The 12,595-nt window shown below is 48.2% G+C and overlaps 1 protein-coding gene and 1 long non-coding RNA gene across 3 annotated transcripts; one reads left to right on the top strand and one right to left on the bottom strand.

Moving 5' to 3' along the window:
* The first annotated feature begins 3 nt into the window (after positions 1–3).
* LOC110343732 lies at positions 4–11,404 on the top strand. 2 transcript variants are annotated; one of them, XR_005872443.1, is made up of 4 exons: positions 4–199; positions 801–916; positions 9,350–10,937; positions 11,250–11,404. It is a non-coding gene; the product is annotated as an uncharacterized LOC110343732 (long non-coding RNA). The 2 variants fall into 2 exon arrangements; XR_002386044.2 differs by lacking the exon at positions 11,250–11,404 and having other exon boundaries at positions 9,350–11,184.
* On the bottom strand, positions 3,107–10,681 carry Magix (MAGI family member, X-linked). Its single transcript, XM_005085094.4, has 6 exons — positions 10,562–10,681; positions 9,609–9,755; positions 6,915–6,997; positions 4,958–5,194; positions 4,696–4,864; positions 3,107–3,682 (listed from the first exon to the last, which is right to left on the bottom strand). The coding sequence occupies exons 1-6, from the start codon at positions 10,608–10,610 to the stop codon at positions 3,375–3,377; spliced, it is 993 nt and encodes a 330-aa protein (XP_005085151.1). The 5' UTR covers positions 10,611–10,681; the 3' UTR covers positions 3,107–3,374.
* Positions 11,405–12,595: the final 1,191 nt, after the last annotated feature.

Below are 12,595 nucleotides of genomic sequence, written 5' to 3'. Positions count from 1 at the left end.
GCAGCTCCAGGTACCAGGTGCAAGAAAATGAGACCTTTAACTTTTCAAAAACTGCAAAAGCGCTACTTCCACTCCGAACCGAGCGAATCTGACTTCCTACATATTTGATCTTAGCCAAAAGGCCAAGAAGCAATAGAGTGCCTCAGTTTCCTTAGCTGAAAAAAATGGCCCTGTTTAAACCCGAAATTCTCGAGGTCAGGTATGTCTCCTGAATTTTTAGTGCTTTGAATTTTAGAAGATTTTCCCTTTGCTTGTATAGCAATAGTTCTCAGCCTGTGGATCTAAAGACCCTTTCACAGGGGTCGCCTAAGACCATCGGAAAATGCGGATATTTACATTATGTTTCATAACCATAGCCTAATGCAGTTAGGAAATAGTAACGAAAATAATTTTATAGTTGGGGATCAGCATAACGTGGGGAACTATATTAAAGGGTCGCAGCATTAGGAAGGTTGAGAACCGCTGATAGATAGTATAGTGCTAACACTCTGGGCAGGACCTGGGGTATTAAAACTTAATTATCTCAAGAAATGGTGTAAATCCTCCCAATAAGTGAGATGAAGGAAGAGGAAAACTTGTTCCTGATTAAGTTAGGTCAGGTTCTGTAGTCAAATGGTGTCAGACTGGTGCGGGGAGAATGCAGCCAGGTTCCAGAGTTTGGGAGGCTTTGCTTATAGGAGACAGTGCTGCAAAGATTTCGAGAGAACAGGACCTGCTGGTCACCTGCTAAAGAGTATGGATTATCAATCATCTGCTTAGAGTCTAGGGAGCCAGTGGTTTACTGTGCTGTCCAATTCCAGGGAAGTCTTCAGCCTGGGTGCTAAACCTCAGCTTTCTGCTTCTGAGAAGAGAGGCCAAGCCAGCTTTAGATGAAGAATGGAGAGAGCAAACATTTTTTTGCTGAGAGCTGTGCAAGGTAAGGGGATGGTTCTTGGAGTAACGATTTTGGGTAAGAGAGTTGACATTTTGCACTGTGTACACGAGCAATTAATTTCTCCTGGCCATCTTCGTGTCTAACTCTGACATATGTGCCTGGTTACCCGAAATCAGGACATCCCTCCCCACACTCCGCAGTGTGTTCTTGACATTGGTTTTATACTCGTCTCAAGTATAAAGAAATCAATGGAAAGCCCGAATTCATTCGAAGGGCCTGCCTGCCCACACCCCAAACATAGGGCCCTTCCAAATTAAAGGGTTCCCTTTACAATTGCCATTGTTCAAGAGGTTAACCGAGTAATGGAAAGGTTGAAACATTTTTGTGAGTGTTGAGTGCATGCATTCAAGCCGGGCGAGAAAAAGCTCAGATTACAAGTAATAAATCCCTGAACTTGTAGAACACCACCAATTCAGCTGCCTCTGGCCTTCGTGCTTACTGTTCCCACTACTACAGATGCCCTTCCCCCAGCTTTTCATTATTTGGCTTCTGGTTTTTCAGGTTCCACTTCAAATGCTGTCTTTAATCGAGGCCCACAGCCCACCACCATCTCCCACAATAAAACCCCTCCCTTCCCTTGCCTTTTTCTCTTCTTTGTTGTTTGAAACAGTCTCTCTGTAGAGCCCAAGATGGCTTGGAGCTTGGGCTCCTCATATCTCACTCAGCTGCCCACATGAAGGAATTACACAGGCTCCAGCCATAGCCCCCTTTTTATAATCTTTGTAACTGTCGCTTCTCTTAGAAGTGACCTTTTATGTATTCGTGTCATTCCTGACTGGCATCTGCTTTCACTCTACTAGCCACATAACAACAGACATTTGTCTTCTTCCCCGGTTTCACCATAGAACTCTCTAGAGCAGGTATACAGTTTTGGTTCAGCTGATATTTGTCAAATATGGATGAGATGGAGATAAAAGGCTTCAAAACCAAGCTTCGACTAACCTTGCTTTGAGCTCTTCCCCCCAGTCTATTTGCACTCTCTGGGCCTCATTTTCCCCCTTTGTGAAATGATCTGTCGGAGTTGTTAAGTGTGTAACTAGATGAAAATAAATACCCCCATTAACGCTAATAGCAGGGATAAAGCTAAACTAAGGAAATGGTGGCTGAGGTTACTATGTTAGTCCCCTGGGTGTGACTGTTTGGGAATTGTACACTAGAACCCTTTCCTGACTTCTGGGGAGCCACACTCCCACTATACTCTGAGTCATGAGTAGCTGGAAGTCACTCACACACACCCCACTTCAAATGTTCACTTCTTTATAACCCGGCTGCCAACTGTCCCTGTTTGGTTTTGCAGTCTGCCCCAGCCCCGCCCCGACCCCCAGTGCTACCTGAGACTCTGGTCCTGTCATTTCTCTCCCCTCCCTGCATCCTCCTTATAGGAGCGAAAGTTGCCTGTTTGGACCACAACTTCCCTCTTTGGGGGATGGGACTGAGTGTTCAGGATGTGGTTAACAGCAAAGGTGACTGGACACTTGTAGCATTGGCTGGAGCCTGCTTTGTGGCTACTCGGGCTGTCCATTAAGCCTTTTGACAGTAGGACTCAACTCCCAGGATGGAGGAAACTAGTCTTTTCCTCAAACCAGGACAGCCCAGAGCAGTTCACCACCTTCTAAGGAAAGGGGGAGGCGTGGCGCAAAGATTTCTGAAAGCCCTTTTTAGCCTGGCCCACTCCCGGCTGTGACTCACACCTTCCCTACTCTGCCCCAAAGTGGGATCCAGGGCCCTAGCCCGCGCCCCTAGGGTAGCAGTCGACGTGCCAGTTAAAGCTGGTTTTTCAAGCCGGAAGTAGGAGACCACAGACTCTGGGTGGAGGAAGGCGCCAGGTTTCTAGATTTGCTATCTTGACGTCAGCTGAGGGTCTGAAAGATTCCATGCGGGAGCCCTGAGCCTACTGGGGCACGCCCACAACTGGCCAACTTCTGCATTCCCTACACCACAAGCAATAACGTGCATACTCCAGACGTGAAAGGAATGAGCAGGACGAAGGGCAGGAGTTAGCAAAGCAAAGCAAACTGGGGAGCAAGCAGAAATAAGGACCCATCTGGAGACATGAAGGAAGCAGCATTGCGTGCTTTCAAAGGGCCTTCGTCGAAACCAGATCAAACCACCCCTCCCTTCCAGGGTGGACTGGGAAGCCTCACCCCGCCTAGAGCACCTGGCAAGTCAGGACTGGATCCAGCGATTTTATTACCTCCCGACTGGGAAGGAACTAGGAGAATCTGAGGCGCGCGGGGGTGGAGGGGGTGCGAGCACGCTGGGCTCCGGGAGGGTTGTACCACTGGCATCTTGAAGGGGTGGGGACTAGTCCACTGAGCAGTGAGCAATGGGAGGTACTAGACCAGGTTACAGCTCTAAGGGAAAAGCTAGTGCCTGGCCATCAGGCATGCTAAAACCCGGTGGGACTTCACCAAGTCAGCACAGAGCTGCCTGTTGATGCTCAGTGCCTCCGCCTTCCGGCTGCCATCTCCTGAGCGAGCTGCGCGCCGCGGCCCCCGCCCCGAACCCCTAGAGCCTGTGATAGCCGGTTCTCGCTTGGCACCAGCCAGGGCCCAGGGGTGCCAGGGGCACCAATGATACGGTCGTTCAAGTCTTCTGCGGGGTGCTCCACTATGGGAACCACGTGGCCAACAGCCACTGCCTCTGGACTAGGTTCCACACGGGTCCGGATCTTGGGCGTTTGACGACTCGGGGAAATGGTGCTGCGGGACTTCGTCATCCTGCTTCCCCTAGGATCTGGGCTGCAATCTGGAGAGAGCCATACTGGGGTTAGATTGGGTGCTGTAGTAGAGAATGGCAGTCAGGGCCTTGGCTAAGAATGTCCAGAAAAGCCACAGAGAAAGTTCTCATCAAGGCCTAGAGGTGCCACTCCCTCACAAACCTCAACGTTACCCTCTCCTTCAACCCAGGACGTGCCTCACAAAAATCACTGCCCAAAGGAAGTCAAACCTCTGGCCCTCGAAGCTTTCCTATGTGAATGTCTGAACCTCCCCTCTCACCCCCTGTCCCTTTCGCTTACGGATCAGTGCGTAATTACGCACTGGGGGCTGGGGGAGCTCAGGTATGGAGGTCAGAGGACAACCTGAGTGGATCCAGTCTCTCCTTCCACCATGTGGATCCCAGGGTTCGAACTCATGTCACCAGGCTTGGTGGCAAGCACCTTTATCCGTTGAGCTGTCTTGCCAGCCCGCTCTATTTGTGTCTCACAACTGAACTCCTTACTCTCTGAAAGGGACTATCTGGGAGATGGAATCCACATGGATTCTCAGATGGCCAGACAAACTCCACCGCTGAACCAACCTCATCTCGGTCTCTATATTCTTACCCATTTTCCTAAGACTTTTCCTTCTAAAAAACAGCTTTTATTCCCGACCCTCCTCCTAAGACCTTAAAAAGCATTCTCTCTGATGTTCCTATCCTGAAATGGGCCCCCCTCCCTGCTTCAGATTTTGTGAATTCTTTTTTTCTTGGAATTTTGAGGTAGGGTTTCCTCTGTGTATCTCTGTAGACCAGGTTGACCTCGAACTCACAGAGATCCACCTGCCTCTGCCTCTCAAGTGCTGGGATTAAAGACGTGCGCCAGCCACCACTGCCAGGCTAGATTTTGTGAATTCTATAACCCCTCCCTGGCACTGGACCCGTACAGCCCCCACTGAGACCACCAAACACCTTCTACCTACGATCTAACCTTTCCCCTCTCTGAGCCTCTGCTTCTCCCTTATGACCCCTGCCTCTCTTCTCTGGGAAACTCAGCACCTCACCTCTCTTCTGATGGCCTCCAACCTCCTCCGTCCTATTGGCATCCCTCTCTTGAGGCCTGCTGAGTACCAGGCAGAGTCGGGGGCCTCCAGCGCGAATCCGCTCCACCACCTGGGCATGAGTGAGGCCCCGTGTTGACTCTCCATTGATATGGAGCACAAGGTCACCAGCCTGCAAGAACACAGTGGTGTATGAAGGGCAGATGAAGAACACTTGACAAGGACAGGGACCATATCTATGAATGGACAGCTGCTTATCGCTAACCTGCAAACGGCCACATCGATGTGCTGGGCCGTCCTTCAGCAGTCCATGCACGGCCAGTGGAACATCCCCAGATACACCTCGTCCTCCTTTTAAAGTGAAACCAAAGCCTGCAGGACCTCGGACCAGCTCCACAGAAAATTGACGGGTGGCTTGGGGTAGTTTTAAAGCATAGCTTGCCTTATTCTGGGTTACTGGAGGTGACTCCATACATGTCCCCAGAGTCTCAGACCTTCGATGCTGGAATAAGGGCAAAGGTATACATAAGTTAAGTGGGAGAATGTCTTTAAAAAAAATCTATATATACAATGTTCAGCCTGCATGTATCCATGCAGGTCAGAAGAGGGCACCAGACTTCATTAAGACAGCTGTGAGCCACCATGTGGCTGCTGGGAATTGAACTCAGGCCCTCTGGAAGAACAGGCAGTGTTCTTAACCCCTGAGCCATCTCTCCAGGCCATAAGTGGGAGAATGTCTTAGTTAGGGTTATTATTGCTGTGATGAAACACCATGACCAATGCAACTTGTGAGGAAAAGGTTTATTTGGCTGACACTTCCACATCACAGTTCATCATCAAAAGAAGTCAGGACAGGAAGTCAATTTAGGGCCGGAAGCTAGAGGCTGGAGCTGATGCTGACGCCATGGAGGAGTGCTGCTTACTTCCCCATTGTTTGTTCATCCTGCTTTCTTTTCTTCTTCTTCTTCTATTATTATTATTATTATTATTATTATTATTATTATTATTATTATTATTTTGGTTTGCAAGACAGGGTTTCTCTGTGTGGCCCTGACTGTCCTCAAACTCGCTCTGTAGACCAGGCTGGCCTCAAACTCAGAGATCCACTTGCCTCTGCCTCCCCAGTGCTGGGATTAAAGGTATGCACCACCACCTCCCAGCTGGCCTGCTTTGTTATATAACCCAGCCCAGGAATGGTACCATCCACTATGGGCTGGGCCCTCCAACCTCAGTCACTAAGAAAATGCCTTATAGCCAGATCTTATTAAGGCTTTTTTTCTCAACTGAGGTTCCCTCCTTTGAGATAACTCTAGCTTGTGTCAAGTTGATATAAGACTAGGCAGCACAACCAACCCCTTGTCAGCTTGGCACACAAACACATAACTATTAAACCACAACCTTCCCTTTCTTATTCATCTCTAAGATCTCATATGAAAAACATGAATAACTAAAAATAATAACTTTAAAATTACCACAGTCTTTTTTTTAAAGACTTATTCATTATGTATGTGTTCTGCCTGCATGTACAACTGCATGCAAGAAGAGGGCACCAGATCTGATTACAGATGGTTGTGAGCCATCATGTGGTTGCTGGGAATTGAACTCTGAACCTCTGGAAGAGCAGCCAGTGCTCTTAACCTCTAAACCGTCTCTCCAGCCCCACAGTCTTTACATATTCAAATACATTAAAAATGTCAGTCCCTTTAAATATCCAGACACCTTAAAAAATCCCAACTCTCAGCCAGGCATTGGTGGCACACTTTAATCCCAGCATTCGGGAGGCAGAGGCAGGAGGATCTCTGTGAGTTAGAAGCCAGTCTGGTCTACAGAGCAAGTTCCAAGCCAGACTCCAAAGCAATACAGAGAAATACAAAAAACCAAACCAAACAAAACAAATCCCAAATCCCTTCTTGAAAAACCAAATCTCTTTTAAAAGCCTTTATACGCAGCCTGATCTCATGGAGGCATTTTCTCAATTGAGATTCCTTCCTTTAAGATAACTGTCACTTGTGTCAAGTTGACATAAGACTAGCCAGCTCGGTGTAGGGAGTGAATGCCTGTAATCCTGGCACTGGAAAGTCTGAGACTGGGATTACCATGAATTTGAGAACAGCCTAGTCTACCAATCAAGTTCCAGGCCAGCCTGGGCTACAGTGGATGCCCTGTCGAAAGCCCAACAAAAGCAAAGGGTTAACACAGAATATAGCACTGAATAGTAGTACCTGGGATCGATGGTCCACAAGCGTGGTGTGAGGCAGACGACTGTCTGTGACTTCTATGTCTGCAGAATCCAGAATACTAACAGCTGAGATATCAAAGAGACAAAGAGAGATAATCAAAAGATGTTGCCATGGGGGGACTGGAGAGATGGCTCAGCGTTTAAGAGCACTGACTGCTCTTTCAGAGGACCTGGGTTCAATTCCCAGCACCCACATGGCAGCTCACAACAGTCTGTAATTCCAGTTCCAGAGGACCTGACACCTAGGGAATAGCACCAATGCATACAGAATAAAAAAATTAATATTAAAAGATGCTGACATGGAAACAACCTAGGACCCCTGAGTTAACTTCTTAAAATTTACTTTTACTGGGGGCTGGAAAGATGGTTCAGTGGTTAAGAGCACTGTTTGTTCTTTCAGAGGACCAAGATTCAGTTCCCAGAACCCACATGGTGGCTCACAGCCACCTGTAACTCCAGTTCAAGAGGGTCTAAGAGGGTCTAATGCCTTCTTCTGGCCTCCATGGACCTCAGGCATGCATATGGTACACAGACATACATGCAGGCAAAATACTTACACATAAAATTAAAACATTAAAAATTTTTATTTTATGTGTACAGATGTTTTGCATGTATGTCTGTACACGACTTGTATGCCTGAATCCAGATCCTCTGGAACTGGAATTACATCATAAACCACTGTATGTGTGCTGATTCTTCTGTAAAAACAACCAGTGCATTTTTGTTTTTTTGGTTTTTTTTTGAGACAGGGTTTCTTTGTGTAACAGTCCTGGCTGTCCTGGAACTTGCTTTGTAGACCAGGCTGGCCTCAAACTCACAGAGATCTGCCTGCCTCTATCTCCCAAATGATGGATTTAGAGGCTTGTGCCTGGATTGGACTCCTTAAAAAGTAGCCCCATGCCATCCATTTGAATACTCCATACCTTCCTCCCAGATGTTAATAACACATAGGCTACATGCATTAAGTAACATGCTAAGTGGCTGGGGTTGTTATCTTAGCAGTAACGGAACTTCCTAGCAAGTGCCACATCCTGGCCACAGCACCTAAAGAGTTAAATAAATACAATGTTTAAAAAATAACCTACAGAGCCGGGGCTCATGCCTTTAATCCCAGCACTCAGGAGGCAGAGGCAGGGGGATCTCTGTGAGTTTGAGGCCAACCTGGTCTACAGAGTGAGTTCCAGGATAGCCTCCAAAACAATATAGAGAAACCCTGTCTCGGAGAAAAAACCAAAACAACCTACAGACTGGGTGGTGGCGGCCCATGCATGCCTTTAGTCCCAGCACTTGGGAGACAGAAGCAGGCAGATTTCTGTGAGTTCGAGGCCAGACTGGTCTACAGAGTGTGTTCCAGGACAGCCAGGACTGTTTCACAGAGAAACCCTATCTCAAAAAATCAAGAGAGAGAGAGAGAGAGAGAGAGAGAGAGAGAGAGAGAGAGAGAGAGGGAGAGGGAGAGGGAGAGGGAGAGGGAGAGGGAGAGGGAGAGGGAGAGGGAGAGGGAGAGAGAGAGAGAGAGAGAGAGAGAGAGAAAGAAAGAAAGAAAGAAAGAAAGAAAGAAAGAAAGAAAGAAAGAAAGAAAGTCAGCCTACTTAAGGCCCTTGAGAAAGTTGCATTCCAAGATTAGGTTCCCAAAAATCAGACTACAACCTCTAATTAGCCTATAAAATTCATTTCATTTCTCACATTTCAGGGTCCCACTCACAGCAGAAGGCTATAATTCCAGCATTCTAGAAACTGAGGTGGGAATATTGGCTCAAATTTGAAGTCAGTGTGGCCTCCAGCATGAGACTTGTTCTCATTAAACCAAACAAGGGACTGAAGAGATGGATGGTTCAGCAGTTAAAAATTCCCACTACTCCTGCACACCAGCGTTCATTCCCAGAACGCACATGGTGGCTCACATCTGCCTGTGTATACCTATACACACACACACACACACACACACACACACACACACACACACACACACACTCACACATAATTCAGGCATGGTGGTGCACGCCTTTAATCCCAGCACTCAGGAAGTAGAGACAGGCAGATTTTTGAGCTGTAGGCCAATCTGGTCTACATAGTATTTCTGGAACATAGAGAGGCACTGTCTATAAAATAAAATGAAATAAAAATTAAATCTTTAAATACACATACACAAGAAACCAAGCAAACAAAAATCTCCCTCTAATGTGTCCAGAGCTTCCACAGGTTATCTGACATTTCAGGCTCACCCCTTTGTAGAGAACTCATCTCTCCCTAAGTGCCGTCTCCTTGGAAATGATATTTGGGCAGTTTCCCACATGTATAAAATATATTAAAACCGTTCTTTACTTCCATTATGCACTCTTAACCGACTCCCACTCCTGCTAACTCCCTTCTTCGCAATCACCCCCTCCTATACCCAGATTTGTGTTTGTGTTGCAGGTAGCTACAGGAGCTGAGTGTCCAAGATTTCGAAAGCCAAGTCAGAGCCTCGCTGACCTTAATAACCACCCAGCCCAGCACTTTCCACAAATGTTCTGAAATTCATCTATGACAATAACACTAAAGGGATACATTGTAGTTCACAAGGGCTCACTCCCTCCTAACGCCTCCCTGCGGAATCGCATTCTCTAACAGTTCTTGGCCTTTTGGCAGGAAACCCAGCCCCACATGCCCCGCCCTACCAAGTCCTTGCTCCTACCCTCCTTGTGGCGCAGGCGCAATGTGGAACCGGCCTTTCGTACCAGCGCTGACAAATCCGCTGCGGCTCTGGCCGCCAGGGGGCGCGCGTCCAACCTCTCCAGGAGCTGCCGAGCTCGGGGTCCCCCAGACCCAGGTAGGCCATCTCCTGCTCGGGAGAAGACAAGTCATCATGGACCCAGAGTCGTGGCGCCCCAACCTGGGTAATTCTTACTTTCAAACACCTAGAAATGTCCCTCCAGATACATGGAGATCCCAGACCAATCAATATAGTTCCAAAGGTCGCCGACAGTCCCCTCCTCTCCTGGGACCCCCGGCTGCTGCCGTTGTATGCAATGCCGGCTGCCTTGCCCCATAAATTCCCCAGAGGCAGCCATTTGACAACAATAGACCTGGACACCTCTGAGCGCCCAACAGATTTTTTTTAGCTCACCACACTATCCCTAGTAACACTAGATGCCAAACTTCTTTCTCCGTGTCTTTGGGGACCCTGCTTCTCCCACACAAACCCCTCCCCGTGAGCAACCCTGAAGCCCTCAATTCCACCTACAGTATACTGGTAATTCCTCCTACACCCAAGAGTTCCCTTAAAGGCCCAGTGTCCCCTCGGGGTGCAAGCTTCTCCAGATACCCCCTCCACATATCCCCAGCCCGCCCTCCTAATTCTCTACAGGTTGCCTGCCCTGGCTCAGCAGATGCCTCCAGCTTCTTCCTCAAGAGCTAGGTCTCCGGAGTCTGATGTGTCCCTCCACCTACCCCCCCCTCACTCTAGAGTCTGTAGGGTAGGGGACCTGAAACAGTTTCCATCGCTGGGCCCCTGGTTGCTGCCAGGACAGCCTGGGCACCAAGGCTGATGTTTACCACTTGTGGGGTGAAATGGTTAAGGGCCCCAGGCAAGAAGAGAGTGACCTAGGACGATCCTTCCTTTTCTCTCTTCTCCACCCAAGCCAGTACCTCCTCTGCTCCCTCTAGGGTCTGCGGTGTTCCCAGCTCCGGAGTCCATGGCCTGTGGTGCACCTGGTGGACTCAGGGCAGCCGGGTGACTAGTTTTTAGCACAGGGGCGCGCTCAGCTGGCTCCTAGCCCAGGCCTGGACGCGGCTGTTGTCTGGCCAGTCCCAGGCCTGGCGCCGGGACCCGCGAGGTGACCTACCTGGCCGCAGGCAAGGAGGCCTGCTTGTGGGAGCCTGTCAAGTCAGAAATTTGCCTTGCTCTGCCCCAGGCGCTTCTGCTTTTCTTACCTGGGGACTGGTTAAAACGGAAAAGCCTGAGTCTAACAACTGTTAAACAAGATATGCAGGAAATGGAATGTAGACTACAGCAAAACAGCATGTGAGTATCTTTTAAATTAAACAATCAGAAAGAAAACTAAACACACGCATGTGATCCACCTATTCCACTCCTGAGTACTTCTCTAAAAGGGTATACACTTTCCAAAGAGACTTGAGTGTGAGTGTTTATGAAGCCTTCATTTCTTGTCACCTTCTCCTTGGGCAGTCATAGCAAAATAGTAGAGTGGGTGACCGAAATGACACAAATTTATTTCCTCTTGTTCTGGAATAAAATATCAAGGAGCTGGCCAATTTGGTCCTGGATGTTTGTTTGCTTTTGTTTGTTTGATTGTTTTTTTTTCTTGGTTTAAAGGTAACTGCTTGCCCGGCAGTGGTGGAGCAAGTCTTTAATTCCAGCACTCAGAAGGCAGAGTCACGTGGATCTCTGTGAGTTGTCTGGTCTACAAAGTGAATTCCAGGACAGACAGAGATATTACACAGAGAAACCCTGTCTCAAAAAATAAATAAAATAAAATAGACAAAAAATGAAAATAACTACTTTCTTGCTATCCTCCTCACACTGAGTTGAGAGAATAGAAGAGATATGTGCGTGTGTTTGCGTGTTAGAGAGCGAGAGCACCCCCCCTTATCAAGGTAATAGTCTATCTGATTAAAGCCCTTCCCCTCATAAGCATTTAAGCTTATATACCTCGTAAGACCCTATCTGCAGATAGAGTCCCTTGAGAGTTAGAGCCTTAACAAGTGGGGAAGAGACATGGAATTCAGTTTACAGCATTTGTTGATAGCCTCAAATTGGAAACAGCCCAAAAGTCCATCAGTAGGTAAATGCACAAGCTGGTGTATTCATGCAGTGGGTTGGCTATAGTAATGCAGCCCATAAGCAGCTGAGGCAGGAGGACTTGGGGTTGGAGACCAGCCTGGGTAGCTCAATAAGACTCTGTTGCCCTCAAGAAACTTTTTTTGAGACAGGTTTCTCTATGTATCCCTGGCTGTCCTGGCACTCCCTCTGTAGACCAGGCTGGCCTCGAACTCACAGGGATCTGCCTGCCTCTGCCTCCCTAGTGCTGGGATTAAAGGTCTGCACCACCACTGCCCGATCCCCTCAAAAAACTTTAAAGCAGCTGGGTGGTGGTGGCGGCGCATGCTTTTGTCCCAGCACTCAGAAGGCAGAAGCAGGGGATCTCTGTGAGTCTGAGGCCAGCCTGGTCTAGTAGAGCTGGTTCCAGGACAGCCAGAGCTACACAAAGAAACCCTGTCTCAGAAAAACAACAACAAAATGTAATCGGGTTGTAATGGAACAAGCCCTTAATTCCAGCACTAGAGGGATGGAGGCAGGCAGATATCTGTGAGCTCCAGGCCAGCCTGGTCTACAAATCCAGTTCCAGGACAGTCAAGACTGTTACACAGAGAAACCCCATCTCAATCCCCCCCCAAAAAAACCCACTTGGTGGGATAGCTCTGTTCAGTATCATGATTACAATCATGGTTATTAGCATACTGTGTTCAAAACCTATCAAGCCTATAAAGCCAGAAATGGTGGTAGGTGGCGGTGATTGCCTATAATCTACAGCATTTGGGAGGCTGACCAGGAGAATCATGAGTTCAAGAGATAATGTGTCTCAGAAAAGCCGGGCGGTGGTGGCTCCCCAGCACTCGGGAGGCAGAGGCAGGCAGATCTCTGTGAGTTCGAGACCAGCC

The sequence above is a fragment of the Mesocricetus auratus genome, unplaced genomic scaffold, assembly GCF_017639785.1.
Source record: "Mesocricetus auratus isolate SY011 unplaced genomic scaffold, BCM_Maur_2.0 Super-Scaffold_100033, whole genome shotgun sequence".
Lineage (NCBI taxonomy): Eukaryota > Metazoa > Chordata > Mammalia > Rodentia > Cricetidae > Mesocricetus > Mesocricetus auratus.
The sequence above is the reverse complement of the archived record's forward strand: the minus strand, read 5'-3'. Positions and strand labels throughout refer to the sequence as shown.

Bases quoted from the DNA above. Each gene is read 5' to 3' on its own strand.
- Magix (XM_005085094.4), bottom strand. From the start codon at position 10,610: ATGGACTCCGGAGCTGGGAACACCGCAGACCCTAGAGGGAGCAGAGGA. The intron at 6,998-9,608 runs GTAGGAGCAAGG...TTGATATCTCAG, and splicing joins GCGCCTGCGCCACAAGGAGG to CTGTTAGTATTCTGGATTCT. The intron at 4,865-4,957 runs GTTAGCGATAAG...GTGTTCTTGCAG, and splicing joins ATCGATGTGGCCGTTTGCAG to GCTGGTGACCTTGTGCTCCA.